The following is a 17,276-nucleotide window of genomic DNA, read 5'->3' on the forward strand; positions in this document are numbered from 1 at the left end:
AAAAAAATGTCATGCTATAGTATGCCATTCAAGAAAATTATAAAGTTATTTTAAAAAATCACATTAAAATATGCAGTAAATACGTCAAAATAGAATATGCCATTAAAAAGTCATGATAAATCATTTTTAAAAATCCTATTACAGTATGTTACAAAAAATGACATAGTATAGTATGCCAACAAAATCATCATAGTATTGCATGTCAAAATAATGTCATGATATGATATGATATGCTAAAAAAGAATTCATAGTATAGTTTGTCAAAAAATATCATAGTATGGTATGACAAAAAATCGATAGTATAGTATCTCAAAAAAATCATCATAGTATAGCATGTAAAAAAACATCATCATATTATAGCATGTCAAAAAATGTCATAGTATAGTATGCTGAAAATCATCAAAGTATGCAAAAAAAAAAAAAAAAAAAATTTCATAGTATAGCAGGGCTTGACGCTAACTTTTTTCCCAAGGAGCACATGTGCTCCTAAGTTGAAAAGTAAGGAGCGCACAAAGAACCTTAGGGGCACAATGTAAATTGATCAAATAATGTGTTTTCCGTAATAAACGTGATGCAAATAGACATTTACAAGCAAAATTATTTAATGAATTTGTATATAAAATGTACATAGTATATAGTATGCCAAAAAATCATCATAGTATAGTGTGACAAAAAAAATTAACATAGTTTAGTATGCCAAAAAATCATCATAGTATAGTATGCCAAAAAATGTCATAACATAGTATGTCAAAAAAATCATCATAGTATAGCATGTCAAAAACATGTCATAATATAGTATGCCAAAAAAAATCATCGTAGTATAGTTTGGCAAAAAATCATCATAGTATAGTATGTCAAAAAAATCATCATAGTATAGTATGTCAAAAAATATCATCGTAAAGTATGCTGAAAATCATCATAATATAGTATGTCAAAAAATGTCATAGTATAGTATGCAAAAAAATCATCATAGTATAGTATGCCAAAAAATGTCATAGTATAGTATGCAAAAAAAATCATCATAGTATAGTATGCCAAAAAAAATGTCATAGTATAGTATGCCGAAAATAATCATGATAGTATAGTATATCAAAAAAAGTCATAGTATAGTATGCCGAAAATAATCATAGTATAGTATATCAAAAAAAGTCATAGTATAGTATGCCAAAAAAAATCATCATTGTACAGTATGCCAAAAAAAATCATCATAGTATGCAAAAAAGGTCCTAGTATAGTATGTCAAGAAAAATCATCATAGTATAGTATGTCAAAAAATGTCATAGTATAGTATGCCAAAAAAATCATCATAGTTTAGTATGTCAAAAAATGTCATAGTATAGTATGCCAAAAAAAAAAGTTGTAGTATAGTATGCAAAAAAAATCATCATAGTATAGTATGCAAAAAAATCATCATAGTATAGTATGCCCAAAAAGAAACGTCATAGTATAGTATGTCAAAAAAATGTCATAGTATAGTATGCCAAAAAATTCATCATAGTATAGTATGTAAAAAAAAAATCATCATAATATAGTATGTCAAAAAATGTCATAGTATAGTATGCAAAAAATGTCATAGTATAGTATGTCAAAAAACATCATAATAGTATAGTGTGTCAAAAAATGTCATAGTACAGTATGCCGAAAATAATCATGATAGTATAGTATGTCAAAAAAATGTCATAGTATAGTATGCGAAAAAAAGATCACAGTATAGTATGCAAAAAATCATCATAGTATAGTATGCGAAAAAAATCATCATAGTATAGTATGCAAAAAAATCATCATAGTATAGTATGCCCAAAAAGAAACGTCATAGTATAGTATGCAAAAAAATGTCATAGTATAGTATGCCAAAAAATTCATCATAGTATAGTATGTAAAAAAAAATCATCATAATATAGTATGTCAAAAAATGTCATAGTATAGTATGCAAAAAATGTCATAGTATGCAAAACATCATCATAGTATAGTGTGTCAAAAAATGTCATAGTACAGTATGCCGAAAATAATCATGATAGTATAGTATGTCAAAAAAATGTCATAGTATAGTATGCGAAAAAAAGATCACAGTATAGTATGCAAAAAATCATCATAGTATAGTATGCCAAAAAAATCATCATAGTATAGTATGCAAAAAAAATCATCATAGTATAGTATGTCAAAAAATGTCATAGTACAGTATGCCGAAAATAATCATGATAGTATAGTATGCCAAAAAAAGTCATAGTATAGTATGCCAAAAAATTCATCATAGTATAGTATGTAAAAAAAAATCATCAAAATATAGTATGTCAAAAAATGTCATAGTATAGTATGCAAAAAATGTCATAGTATGCAAAACATCATCATAGTATAGTGTGTCAAAAAATGTCATAGTACAGTATGCCGAAAATAATCATGATAGTATAGTATGTCAAAAAAATGTCATAGTATAGTATGCGAAAAAAAGATCACAGTATAGTATGCAAAAAATCATCATAGTATAGTATGCCAAAAAAATCATCATAGTATAGTATGCAAAAAAAATCATCATAGTATAGTATGTCAAAAAATGTCATAGTACAGTATGCCGAAAATAATCATGATAGTATAGTATGCCAAAAAAAGTCATAGTATAGTATGCCAAAAAAAAGTCACAGTATAGTATGCAAAAAATCATCATCGTACAGTATGCCAAAAAAAAATCATCATAGTATAGTATACCAAAAACATCATCATAGTATAGTATGCCAAAAAACGCCATAGTACAGTATGCCAAAAAAACCCATCATAGTATAGTATGCCAACATAAATTATCATAGTATAGTATGCCAAAAAATCATCATAGTATCGTATGTCAAAAAACATAATAGTATGGTATGTCAAATCAAGTCATAGTATAGTATATTAAAAAAAGTCATAATATTGTACGCCAAAAAGACAGTGTAGTATGCTAAAGAAAATTCATAGTACATGCCCCAACAAGTCATCAAAAACAAAAAAAGCACAGTATGTCTTAAAAAATATCACAGCATAATATCCCATACATTAAGAAAAAGTTAAATTAATTCAGAGTAGTATCAAGTAGTAGTACAAGGTATGCCAATTCAAAAAAAAAAGTTAAAATAAATTATGTGATTAAATTTAACATCCTTTTACCAAATCATTTGGCGTGTTTCTTCACTGTGTCCACACAGAGCAGTTCACAAATGGACAACTCTGCTTCCATGCTCTGTAACCAGCCTCATGACAGTGACACATCGTTTTAATTTACAAAACTGTGAAGATTTGAAAAATGCTTTTAATTTCTGAACCGCAAATAACTACTATATTCTCTGGTTCTCCATTTAAACTTACAATGGTGTTGAACCAGAAGCACATCCAACACAACTTTCCATTTCCTCAGATACTCCATAAAGTATTCAGCGCGGATCATTTTAGAGTGGCCTGTTATGGAAATGCTATAATTAGATTCCTATGCTTGAGAGGCTTGCAGGGTGTTGATCATTGTTATTTCATGAGGCACACAGTGCTATGAATCTCATCCTTTCACACTCACCATTTTCTTCTTGCAGACAAGCAGGGCCCTCAAGATATTCATAAACATAAAAATAATAACTTACCAATGTCCATAAATCATTCAAGGGATGTTGTTATAGCATCATAAAAGGCTGATCATTTACAGCTGTTTTAATGCAACTGCAACATGTTATAATTTCCGAATCCACAGATACAGTATTATTAATGTTATCTCTATGTTGACCTCATGTTATCTTATACAAAGTGAGGGCTGAGATGGGAGACATTTTTATCATGGGGGGAGACCAGCATGTCTTCCACTGAACAAAAGTGGAGTGATGGCGCCCTCTGGCTCTAACAAAGCAAATGATGTCTTGAAACAGACAATAATATTGCATGGTACTGCTAGTTGTTTATATAATTTCACTCTGCCAGTGCAGGCATCATGCCTCAAGGGAAATTAAGCAAATCTTGTACATCTGTCTAAATCACTGGTTGTTTTTGTGAAAATGCAAGTCCTCCTTTGAGTTGAAAGCTTATGCTAATGCTTCCTTTCATTTTCCTTTTTCATCTGCGGGAGACAAGGCTCAAGTTTCACTGAGTGAGATACAATTAAAACCTTAAACGTTGTCCTCATTCAGTCCTCATCGTCTTGTTTCGGCACAATCGTTCCTTGAGAGGCTTTGTTAGCATACTGCATGTGCATGGTGGTTTTGATGTGACCCAGAGAAACAGAAAAAGAACACCCACTTTAACTGGGCTTTAGTAGTCAGATGTTCAGATGAGATTTGGTTCAGCATATCGCTTAAGGCACATGTTCATAAGAGGACGTTACTCAAAACAAGCATCCCCACAGGTTGTGATTACAGTTTATGAAAAAAGAACCAAACAAACTTTGATAAATTGCAAGTTTAAAAAAAAAATTATTTATAATATGATACAAGGATATTTTGTGCAAGAGGTTGTCGGGGCTGTGAGACCTGTACATTATGAACAAAGCACTTAAAATTCAAGAGCAACCTGAAAGCAGAACACTGCGACTGGGCCATGATTGTGTCAACCGGCTAACTGTCGAGATACTAGCTATATCATACAATTGTTTTCCACCTGTATACAATGGCTGTAAAGGATTAGATTACATATTTATATAAAGTGCAAAAGAAACAAACACTTACAGCGAAGGCCTGAAGTGCTTTGTGACTGAGTGTAAACCCACCACCACATGCTGAAAGCCCTCTCATCATATGGCCGGGTGGTCAGGCAAATATCTAAAGACTTGGCAGGGCAGCATCACAGACTGTTGGCAATAGTTCAGCCGCAGAATATATACTGTATTACAAAATGTATGAAAGGGTTACCAATCTGTGCAATATATTGAATCTTACAAATATAATCAATTTGAACAGTTGTGAAAAACGTTAGCTATAATTCCCCTTTTTTTACAATTATAAATAGACACTTGTTGTTTACTGCTCCTTCTACACTGAAGCATAGCACCACAGACTCTCATGTTTCAACCTTGAATATGAAATAACCTGATATAACTGAGAAGGTTCATTCTTATTTCAGCGGAATATGACGTCTCTGAAATTAAAGATATAAGAAAATATATGCACTGTTAGTGACTAGATTACATGTTTTGTTTATAGTTCATAATTCTGGTTTGTCTCTAATAATGTCTCAAGGTTACAAAAAGCAAGTGAATTCAGCATCACAGTTGAGTCTCAAGAATACAGGAGAGCAAAGAGGCATCAAGCGGTCCATCAGACTCTGTCCAGCAACACTACGGGTCCACACGCCAGCAGCTGGGAATTCTGGGAGATTATCTAGGTCTGCTGGGAACCCTGTTGAAAGACGACATGAGCTGTTAGTACGGTAGGGTGGACACATGACTGAAACCAAAGACTTGTAAACATGACTTGACATGCAGGGTCACTGTGCAGTGTGGATGTTATAAACAAGAAAAACAGGGAGCTGATAGATGTTGTAGTTCAGTGACTGAGGTCCTTACTGAGTTGGTTCTTTTACGTTTCCAGCAGTCTGGATTGAGTCGTTTCTGCTCCTCAGCCAGAGCCTTGGCCTCCATGGTGTACATCCTCCTCTCCTCATTCTTCATCTTCTTCCACTTATCACCCAGGATCACACTAATGGCTCTGGAGTGTAAGGTGAGAGAAAGATCAAAGAATCACATTACACACATTATTCTCTTAACACGATCTGTCTAGAAAAATTTCATAAAAAAAAAATCATAGAATAGTATGCCAAAAAAAATGTCTGGTTTAGTACGCCATAAAAGTGTCACTTAAAATATCATATTATGCCACAAAATATCAGTATATTATGCTATGGAAAAAAGTTATTGTATTGATTACTATGGAAAATGTCATAAAAAATAATATAGTACACAATAAAAAAAAATCCTAAAAAAAAAAAATGTATAGTATGCCCAAAAAACTAATAAAACATGCAAAAAAGTCATAGTATAGTTAACGAGTAGTGATAATATTGTACGTCAAAAAAAAAGGTCATAGTATAGTGTGCCAAAATAGTATATTATGCCAAAAAACAGTCATAGTTTAGTATGTCCAAAAAAAAAGTTGTAGTATAGTATGTAAAAAATGTCACAGTATAGTATGCCCAAAAAATGTCATAGTATAAATGTCAAAAAATGTCATAGTATAGTATGCCCAAAAAATGTCATAGTATAAATGTCAAAAAATGTCATAGTATAGTATGTCCAAAAAAAGGTCACAGTATAAATGTCAAAAAAGTCATAGTATAGTACGCCAAAAAAAGTAATTGTATAGTATGCCCAAAAAATGTCATAATTTAGTATGCCAAAAGATATGTCACAGTATAAATGTAAAAAAAAACATAGTATAGTACACCACAAAAAGTAATAGTATAGTATGCCCCCAAAAAAGTCATAATTTAGTATGCCAAAAAAAATGTATCAGTATAAATTTTTTTTTAAAAAAAATGTCATAGTACAGTATGCCAAAAATGTCATTGTATAGTAAAAAAAAAAAAAAAGTCATAAAAAATGTAATTTGGAAAAAAAAAAGGGACGGTATGCCATGAACCTGTCATCAAAAAATCATGAAAATCGTCATTTTAAAAAAATCGTAATATGGTTTGCTACAACAAAAGGTCATAGTATGCTGTCATGAAATATAATTAAAAAAAATACACACAATATAGTACAGTATGCTTGAGAAAAAAGTCCTACTGTACAGTCACAGTACAGCAATCACATAAAAAGTAATAGTATAGTATGTCACATGTAATAAAAATAATTAATACAAATTAAATTTCACAGTTTAGACACTGCTCTTTTAGTTATTAACCTCAAGTGCTGAAGCTGGGACCTGTGGCTTTAAATGAAGAATTGGTTTATGAAATGTTTAATGGTTCAAGAACATATAATTACACTGAGGGCAAAGCTGGACACTACTCCTGCACTAGAATAATTTAATTTGAAAGAAAAATAACACATTGTCTAGATGTATCCAGGGAGGACTTCTATCTCACATACGATGGAAGCTACACCGGCTGGGACATGATTGGCTTAATAAACCAGTCCAACTCTCAGTTGGAGACAAATGCATTGCTCGTGTGCTCTTTAATGGAGGATCTTAAAGGAGGAGAGAGCATTGTTCATTCAGGTTAGCTACCACACATACCTGGAGTTACTGTGTTACTTTATCCTTACTCTCAAGCTCTCTCGGAGGTTCATGAGGCATTCTCTTTGTGTTGGACAACAAAGCTTTACGTATAATTTTACGGACCTTTAATCTGTAGCTCTGGGCTCGACAGCTCTGGCCTGGCCAACTCAGTAACTTAGACACAACGAGTGTCTCTGTTTTTAAACTGTCAATACACACTGTGCCGTCTCTTCCCTCATTCTGCTTCATAAGCTAACGTGTCATCCTCAAAATGAGACTATACTGTAACTGTACGGTCACATTACACTTCCGCCCTACGAATTTTATTCCCTCTCTCATTCAGACCAGAAACTGTAACATAGCTGTCATGGTCTGATCTCTCTCTGTGATCACCCTGCTCATGACATCAGATCCTCTTTCAAGACTGAGCGTGAGGAAATTTCACTGAACGGAGGGCTAATGTGAGCGTACCTTCAGATGTGACACGGTGATATAGAAATTAATTTACCTAAATTAAATAATCCTGCTCTACAGAATATTTCTCATTGACTTTGACTGACCTGTTGTCCTTCCCAGGATACATCTGTGTGTACTCCACTCTGTACTTCTTGGCGAAGAGCATGAAGGCGTTCATTGGCCGCTTGCATTTCGTAGGCGTGGCACCGCTGGCTGTCCCTGAGGTGTGGCTCCTGTTTGACTTGCCAGTTGAGGATTGTGGGGAGCTGGAGCGCTCAAGTTTGTCACAGTCTGGACTGACGGCGCCCCCGCTGGACAGGGAGGTCCTGCGCTGACGAGCCATGCTGCTGAGAACATACACTGCTGAGGAGTCGAGTGGGGTGAAGTCGTAACTGCGGGAGAAAAGAAAGAAAAGAGAGACAGACGTTAGCATTGTGTTTGTCTAATTTGTCTTCTGCTTACATTATTATTTTTTTCCCTTAAGTGTTAACTCCTGCTGTTTGTCTGAAAATGTCACCTTGTCACATTAAAACTCTGCTGCACTGAAACACATTTTTCATTTTAATTGCTCTCTTAAAAACATATCTCAAATATGCAAATACTGGACATGTAAATGATTGTAGACTTGTTATATGATTAATAAATGCAGTAATATGTTTATCAACCAATCACTTTGTTTTTCAGATTCAAAATTTTTGCCTAACTTTTTTGTTTGTTTTATCTTAAGTGGTATGTAGACAGGAAAGATTTCTTTTTAAGTGTATAATAATTTTGTTCTGCAAGCCACAAATGACATTAAAAAAACAAGTCTCTACAAATGGTCTTGTACAAGATGATGCTGAGATGAGAAATACCTGCCTTTAGTGCAGAGTACAAGAAGGCAGCAGGTAAGGATGGACTCATATATGGATAAAATAACTGTAAATTTATAATTTAACTGTCCTAAAACTAAACTGGAGTGTACTTGATTCTATTAAAAAATGTATAAGGAGTTGGGCAGAATCTTTGGTGTGTGTATACTTGCTCAACACAAGTGTACCCGACTGTGCAGCTGCCCTCAGCTTTATGTAGCCAAAGTATCGTGTTATAATGAGTTTCATCTCATATTTTAGCTGTGTGGTCCACAACATTACTTATTTTGATTCATTCTCACTGCTTATTCTTACCCCCAGCTGTTTTCAGTAAAAAGCAGCAGGTCAACTTTATCATCATAACTAGTTTTTCTTATCCCCAAGTGGCCTACATGCTGTTACAAAAATGGCAGTGAGAACAGTGTGAGTGCATCAAAGCAGCTAAGTTGCAGGCCAGGCAGCTAAACAATGAGCTGAAACTCTATAAAACGCTCAGTAAAGCTGAGGCGATCTGCACAGTCCGGTGATAGTTGTCTTAACATGTAGAATCATCACTGTGAGCAACAACTTTCACACCGTCATTTAATACACTTTTAAATAAAACCCAGTTCAGGACAAAGATTCACAACAAGACTAAACCATTTTAGAGTGCTGCAGAGAAAAGTTGCAGCGGTGTGAACTGACCCATCTCAGCTTAACTCAAGCCGGCTAATGGCGTCACCTGCAGCTCAGCTGGTCAAATTGCTGGTGGCTGGTTTTAGAATGTAAAGCACGTCACCTGTTTGAACAGCCAATCAGCTTGTAATAAAGTCCGCTAGTCAAGTCAAAATGACTGCGGACGGCTGTAGCAGGTGCTCTATCCCCGCTGAGCCCTCTGATCTGTCCTTGTGGCTTATTTATTATGAATACAGTCCATCAGAGGGGTATTCCAGGTAGGAGGTTCAACAAACTCTGAGTCTAACCCCGAACTCTGAATTAAGGGTATCAGAACAGCTGATTTGAGTGAGTTCAGTCAAGTCTGAGTATGTTCACTCTTGAGTTAAGCTGACAATAAAAACCCATCATCAATGGAGCTCCGACTCCACGATTCACCATGGCAACAGGTAAATAAAAGACAGCGCCTCCATTTTAATCCAGTGGATGTAGAGATATTAATGCATGTGTAGCAGACGGTGCATGTTTATCTTTAAAAGAAGAGCCTGAGTCAGAGCGAGGAAAGTGTAAATAAGTTAACCATTAAGTTAGTAAAAAAGTTTTACTCAGTGTTGTCCCTTTATTCATCATTTATCAGACTTATATAATCCTTAATGAAGATAAAGTGGTGGAATCTGACTGTGTATCAGGCTGTAGATACATTAGGCTGCATTATATTAATTATATACAATAATATATTTGTTCAGATTTAATCTGATGGGGAAAAACACAGGAGGCAGCAACTGAAAAATAGGAAGATTTAAAACATATAGGCTAGGCTATAGATCAAAGACATAAACTCACAGTCTGACCCAGTAATAATATGTTTGGTGATTTACACTTAAAAAGACATTGAGATTAAAATACAGGAGATTTTAAAATGCAGTAAATTTAAAGACTCTGAAATGCTGCACCATTGCTCACTCGGAAATATGAACATATAATCCCCAATATTAGGCTATAGGAATTATGTTCCATCAGTGCGACCAATGACATCAGTGATAGAGATCATTAGTCATTGATACTACGTGTCTAAAGCTTCATACCGATTTTTAAAATTTAAATAATAAGACCTACACATTATGTGCAATAAACATTTGGGACAGTGACAGTCTGATCCTTGTGCACAGTGTTGTAAAAAGTAATAAATATAAAAAGCACAGAGGTTTGATTCTGAGCTGAGAATGAATTCTCGCTGTGTAATATTTGAATGGACAAAAACCGTCCAAAGAAATGACTGATGTGCATAAATTCAGTAACTTAAGACAGTCCTGAGTAACAAACTAATATCCAGCAGGATTTAGACTGTGACAGACGGTAAATCTCCGCTAATAAATGCGCTTCGATACAAGCTTTGACACGGACTGAAAGAATGAGGAAATGAAACAGCGTGTAAGAGGGAGGAGACAGAGAAAAACTCAGGGTTTATTGAAGAAAACCTGTCAGCGAGCAGGTTGTGTTCACAGAGTCTGTTACCATGGTGACTGACTCAGAGTTTCAGTTACCTCTCTTTCTGGAACGGATAACTCAGAGTTTCTCTCATCTCAGGGTTAACTTACTCTGAGTTTTCACATAACCCGCTTTCTGGAATACCCCCCTGATGCTCGTTTTGTTTCTGTTTATGGCCGATTCATCACTACTACAAATGCAGCTGAAGCCAGTATCTCATTATCACTATCCTCACTCATATTTTAAGAAGCTACAAATTATATTCAGGCACAAAATAAGCCTGAAAAGCCTCCAGAGTTGTTGCATAGAGAGGATACACCATCTCATCAAGTTGCATAGGTGTGAACCGGCAGGTTTTTAGAACATTGCAGATCGGCGCATTTTAAGCTTGTCTCGTTGTGAATCTTTTGTCTGAACTGGGCGTAAAACTATAAATTCAAGACACTTAAAGGAATACTTCACCCACAAAATGACCCTTTGTAAATCAACTAGTCAGGCCATCTTACCTAGAATGCATGAAGAAAACTGATTTTCTCGCATGCCTCCACAGGAAACAGAAAACATATTGATGGGTTCAGCGTTTACCAACAGTAAAGCTTTCTCAATACATCTGTTTACAAACTCTCACACAGGTCGTGACATATAATCAAGTCTCATTTATCCAGTCGTATGAACTCAACATATGCACTTTTCGCTAAAAAACCTTAGTATTGAAGTCTGGCTTTTAAAAGTGTATTGATAAGTCTCACTTTCACTTCAGGATTAAATACCGCTTTAGCAAAAAATGTATGGGTTTAGGAAGTACTGAGCATACACATGGATAAATTAACTTGGATTATTCTGCACGAGTTGTGTGAGAGTTTGTTAACTAATGATTTAATATAGCTTTGCTGTTTAATGCAAACCCAAATCAACCAATAAATCAATTAAGTTTTAGGGAAGGCATGTGAGAAAAACAGTTTTCTTCTGGAGACTTTCTTCACAAAATTCAAGGTAACACAGCATGACTAATTGATTGACAAATTATTCTGTGGGTGAATTATTGCTTTAACTCTTCATTACACAGAGTACGATCACATCAGTTATAGGAGCATACCTTCTGAAAGTATCAAAGACAACAGAGTCGTCGCAGTTAATGGCTTCTGGGTGGTTTGGTGGCAGGCACACGTTGCCCAGCTGCATCTCATAGCAAGGGATCCCATGGTGCACCACAGTAAGGCTCGGATAAAAAGAGGACCACCCTGAAAAAAAAAAAAAACAGATGGTACATTAAAGATTATTTTCATCATGAAGCGGTTTATGTAAAGAAAAAACTAGGTATTTTGCATTTTGCAAACAACATATGGTCACGGGAAGGTTCTGCTGGCAAAGACCACTTTCACATGCTGCAACAAAACCTGTTTTGGACAACATTTTGCTTTTGTTTCTTGCCAACAAAGCTGACATTTTTCTTTTTTTAAATGAGAACACAACCTGCAGTCTAAATTGGTACTGAAAAAGATTAAAAATTGTCTCCAAGATTTTTTTTTACCTTTATTTTTTACAAAAAAGGGGTGATCCAATCTGCATTCAGCTGTTAAAAGACCGTCATCGGATGAACCGGGGTCAAAGGTCAGTTTGAGAACTGCCTGGCCAAAAGAAACCGTCTCTTCGTGGCTCACCAACCGCAGCCCCTCTGAACCGTATCTCTGTAAATGAATCCAAAGACCACAAACAGGAGTCTTAACTCACAAGCAAGATGAGCAGTGAACATCACCAACAAAGACTTGGTCTGATAACTTGGTGTCTATGATGCCACCACTGCATATCATCAAGGGTGTAACATGTTTCACTCATGCACTGTTAGGCTGGCTGCCACCTTGTGGACAGTACAAGCCATTGATATGTCTACTGACATCTCACTGAATATTCACTCATCTAGTCAGCAGTGCAGCAACACGAAAACATACTGTATACGACTATAAAGTTTTCAAGAGCAAAGCAGATTATTCTGAAACATTTTAAGACACACTAAACGTGTCGCCTACCTTGAGAAAGGAGGAAGAGGAGGATGGCATCATGGTTTCATCATCTGAGTCGTCATCAGAATCCCCAAGTTCATCAGCCTCCTGCCACTCCACATTAGGACCCCGATGAAAGCGCAGGCGAGTTCCTGAAAATCAGCACAACAGTGTGACATGATGAATAAGCAGATGTGTGTTGATGCTGAGAAGAGAGTGCTGGAAAGTGGGTGCAATACCACTGTTTGAACACTGGAGGTCAGAATATCTACACAAATGTTTGTGATTCATGCCAGTCCTGGCTGTAAAGGGAGGATCCTTTTAGAAAAGTGTTAACACAGGATTAGTTTCACCACCTCTACAGCTTCTGTCTGAACTTATCTTAATTACATATTTGGCTATCAGAAGCACACTTTGAAGGCAGAGCAGTAAAAAGCCTATCAGTGCTGTTTGATCATATTTATTACACGTCTGTTCACAAACATCTTGGTGGAGTTTAGCTTAAAGGTATACTATGCAGGATTGTTGGATGCTGTTTGTAAATACGCTCGCCAAGAGAAAGTAAAAGCTAACCCCAGGTTCACTCTTGTTTGATGTATCACCTCGCTGTATCTGCAGTTTTTTTTGGGTGCTGTGTCTCTTGGATGCCTTCTGCTTACGATCTAGCACCTGGTCGCTACCTTTTTATAAAGCCCCGATTGTCACCTGAGCGCTGTGGGGGTACACACCCATAGACGTCCTGAGCACAGAAAATAAGAAAATACAAGCAGAGGGCAGAGTGTCTGCAGAAAAACACACCGCCACACACTTCTGGTGAGTCATGAGTGATGACTGAGAGGGATTATCACTGCATGAGTCTATACAATGTTTTTTGGAAAAATCCTGAAGTGTTCCTGAACTTATATTTGTTTGAAAAAATGGTATGCTTTACATTTGTGTATATAAAAAATAACAGATTTTGGAAAACATGAACGCAGTGTAAACATGTACTCCCCACCAGAAAACAACAGACTGTGGACTGTGCCTTCAAGCTGTGAGGTGTCATGCTGAAGCCATTTTTTTCTTCACAAGAAATTCTTAGAAAAGCTCAGGTTTCACTTCAATGTGTGTGTGCGTTGGTGCATGTATACAGTATGTACACAAGTGTGTGTGTACCTTTAAGGAAGCAGTGCCAGGCTGTGGTGGGCCAGGAGTGAGACCAGGCCATGTCTTCATCATCAGAAAAAGATGAGGACATTGAGAAAACTCCAGACTCTGATTCACTGCTGGCCTGTTGTAAACAAAAAAACACATCTTACAATGACATCAGATGACATCAGTAAGATAAACAATTGCAGTACACAGTACATGTCATACACTGTTTACTAGGAATTATTCACTGGGTCAACAGGAATGAATGATTGTTAGGTTTTCAAAGGTCGAGGTTAGAAGTGAAAGGTTACCCTGACACGCCTGCGCTCCCTGAGGTGGCCTCTGGATGGGTTGGGTGCACTGCTGGCTAATGGGGGACGGGCGTAGGAATGTAAACTATTACTGTTGCCAAAGATGTGGACTGGAGATGATCTGTGGAAAAAACGAGAATATTATAAATATATATCATGATCACGTAAGGTCACTGGTGATACTTGTACTTCTCCTTAAAGTATGAGTAATATTTATGATCCTCAGACAGCTGAATGTAGTCAGCAGCAGCAGAGGTATTCAACCACAGAAGGCTAGTGAGTCAGCTTTACTGTTGAAATGATTCACCTTAATGATTGCAAAGAAATCAACATAATTTCATCAGATGTTTCATGACACATTTTCTTAATCATGTGGCAAACTTGCCAATCCTGCTTTGTGTGTGCTTGTGTTCTTACAGAGGTTGACAACTTCTTTTTGAGTTTACTGTATGCCCTCGTCACACTTATCTGATATTCACCCAGTTCATCTTGGTACAAACCTCTTGTGTGGGGCACTCTTCAACAGGGGGCTCTGAGGACTGGTGGCAATGTTGGCCAGCTCAGCGAGCCAGTTGGTGCTGGGGGAGCAGCTGAGCTCCTGGTGAGACACTCCTGCTCCAACCTGAAATAACCCTGGAGACCTCTGGTCCTCCTCCACCTCCTGCAGCTCTGGCAGGTCATCTGAGGAGACGTCAACAGTAAATCCACAATGAATGTGTGTGAAAGCTAAGTTTGCTTTTAAGTGTAACTTTGTGACAGTTTAGTTATGTTTACCATAATCCATGTGGCACCCAGGTGAGGAAGGTAGGTCCTCGTTGCACTTGAGTGGATCGAAAGACTCGTCCATTCTCGCAATGTTTCACTGTTTCCTCGTTGTTGTTGTTTTTACAGGATGCAGTTTACTCAGCTTCCATCCTCATATTCTGCCACATCAGCTGGTTTTATGCAAAACACAAGGGACAAAATGAGAGGTTTCACAAACAAAGTGAAACTGCTGCACAGTTCTGTTTAATTTAGAATGCTTTTTTTAATGATACTTAAACAACAACCACTCATAATTTATGAAAAATTAGTCTTTCTAATTGTAATATGGTCTCTTTAAGACATAGTAAACGGATCAATGGAGCAAAAAAACATCAGCACAGGCTAATGCACATAATATATAAAAGGTTTCTAACCACAGCAAATAAAGAAATACCCCAGTATATAATCGACGCGAGACATGTCATGCATCACCTTAATAAAAAGAAAAAGGTAGGCAGCCTTTAGGGAATCCTTTGTCTCTGAATCGACACAGTACACCTCTGTGAACAGTCATGTGACCCGCTGCGTGGAGGCCTTGTTTATAAACTTAAAAGCATTTGGCGCATGCGCATCAAAGCTCATTCATTCATAACTGCGTAGCCAAAGTGAAAAATACCAGAAATTCGTTTCGAGAAGTGGCGAATAAACCCTCGAAAACACGATGCTAAAGACAACATGAAAGAATATCAACCGAAGAGTAAAATGTCGTTTACTAATTTGAACATTTTGTCATGTTTGGCGACATGCAAAGTGTTAAAAATATCGTTGAAAATATGAAAGAAGCTGTGAACGTCAAATGAATCTGTTTACAACGAACTAACGGTTCTTTGCGTTCTGATATGCGATCAACGGTCGCTGCACGCGCTGACAAACGGTTGATTTGACTTCCTTAACGCGGATATACATTAAACGTACCGTTAGAAAAACGCTTCAAAAGTATTTTCATGTCCGAAAATTTAACTCGAAGCTGGGGCCTCCTGTTTTCCCACTCCTCTGAAGCAGCAGCAGTGTCCTCAGCTCAAACCCAGAGGCTGTCGGGTCTAACACTGTAAACAAAAGAATGTCAACAAGTTGAGGCATGACGCAACCTCTGTGCCCCGTTCAAAATGAATGACACGAAAACTCAGAGAAGCCTTTCAGCGACATTTTTGCACGACTCGAAGCACGTTTAACCAAACGAAGGACTTGTTTTGAAACACAAAACTGCTGTCGGGTGGGCTTGTTATCACCAAAACAACAAGCGTCACAGCGAAAAAAACATTGTCGACCACAATCTGCCTTTCGACATCAAATAAACGCGTGACAGCCCCGCGAAAACACCGTGCTACAACTGCAAAGACACGATACACACAACGCGAGAGTTAAAAAGTAGTTTAAACCTTTTATTTATTCGAAAAAAAGTAGTCAACTTCCCACTTACCAAACCTGTCGACATCAAGAAACTCTCTGGCACTGACTCGAGGGGTGGGAATCAATGTTTACAGAGGAAGCCTCCTATTGGTGCAGGAGAACGTCAATTACAAGAATCCGGGAATTCTATTGGTCAATACTGCTGAGAAAAACATCATAGGCGGGGCCTTGTTTGTTGATCATCGCATGATTGGATGAAAATACATGCCTGTTACTAGCAAGTAACAGCTGATTGGCAATAACAGGAACAATACATGGTTATTTTTTATCTGCAATGTTGCAACTACAGCAACAGAAGTACGCACTGACATCGCTTTCTAGATTGTTTACTGTTTCCCTTGCAATTAAACAATCACTTTAACATTTTTACTACAAGATATAGCGAATAAACAAATGAATGAAAGTATGAATGAATGGCGAATGAATGAATGAAGCTCCAAATGTGTGCTATTCCAAATAGTTATGTGACAAGCAAATATAAAAATGTTCTTTATTGACATGAAAAGTGAAACATACAGTACTTTCAGCCAGTATTATAGGGTTTGCCTTCAAAAATTACCAGCACTACCTGCACAAAGGGGGGAGATAAATTCAGACTGTTTAAATGTTAAACCAGCTTTAAACATTTTAAGCTGCAGTAAACCACAGAGAAAATACATAAGACTTCAATTATTGATTTAAAAAAATGGAGAGAGAGAGAGAGAGAGAAGAAGAGAGAGAGAAGACCCACTTTAGATTCCTGTTCAGAGGGAACATCATAGTATGTGTTTCCAAACAGTATAAGTTGTTGGCGGAGGTAGACAGCAATAATGGATGCCATAATCATGATTTCACCGACACGAAAACAATATGATTTAAATTTTACATTAAAACGCAAGGAAAATTAATTGTTTCAACACACTGCCTGCCTATAATGACTACAGTCTAGTGGGGCAACTTATTCAATTAAAGCTGGGCCTATATAATAACAGTAAATACTCAGTTTCAAATTGTACAGCAATGTGTTGT

The 17,276-nt window shown here is 36.5% G+C and overlaps 1 protein-coding gene across 2 annotated transcripts; it reads right to left on the reverse strand.

Annotated features, from left to right (window-relative positions):
• Nucleotides 1-4,409: 4,409 nt before the first annotated feature.
• Nucleotides 4,410-16,335, reverse strand: hbp1 (HMG-box transcription factor 1). 2 transcript variants are annotated; one of them, XM_049573833.1, is made up of 11 exons: nucleotides 16,279-16,335; nucleotides 14,829-14,989; nucleotides 14,555-14,735; nucleotides 14,055-14,175; nucleotides 13,768-13,882; nucleotides 12,640-12,764; nucleotides 12,144-12,300; nucleotides 11,709-11,853; nucleotides 7,724-8,011; nucleotides 5,510-5,651; nucleotides 4,410-5,342 (listed from the first exon to the last, which is right to left on the reverse strand). In XM_049573833.1, the coding sequence occupies exons 2-11, from the start codon at nucleotides 14,899-14,901 to the stop codon at nucleotides 5,325-5,327; spliced, it is 1,365 nt and encodes a 454-aa protein (XP_049429790.1). In that variant the 5' UTR covers nucleotides 14,902-14,989; nucleotides 16,279-16,335; the 3' UTR covers nucleotides 4,410-5,324. The 2 variants fall into 2 exon arrangements, with proteins under 2 accessions (XP_049429790.1, XP_049429789.1); XM_049573832.1 differs by lacking the exon at nucleotides 16,279-16,335 and adding an exon at nucleotides 15,774-15,913.
• Between the last annotated feature and the right edge of the window lie 941 nt (nucleotides 16,336-17,276).

Source organism: Epinephelus fuscoguttatus, linkage group LG4 (genome assembly GCF_011397635.1).
Source record: "Epinephelus fuscoguttatus linkage group LG4, E.fuscoguttatus.final_Chr_v1".
In the NCBI taxonomy this organism is placed as follows: Eukaryota; Metazoa; Chordata; class Actinopteri; order Perciformes; family Serranidae; genus Epinephelus; species Epinephelus fuscoguttatus.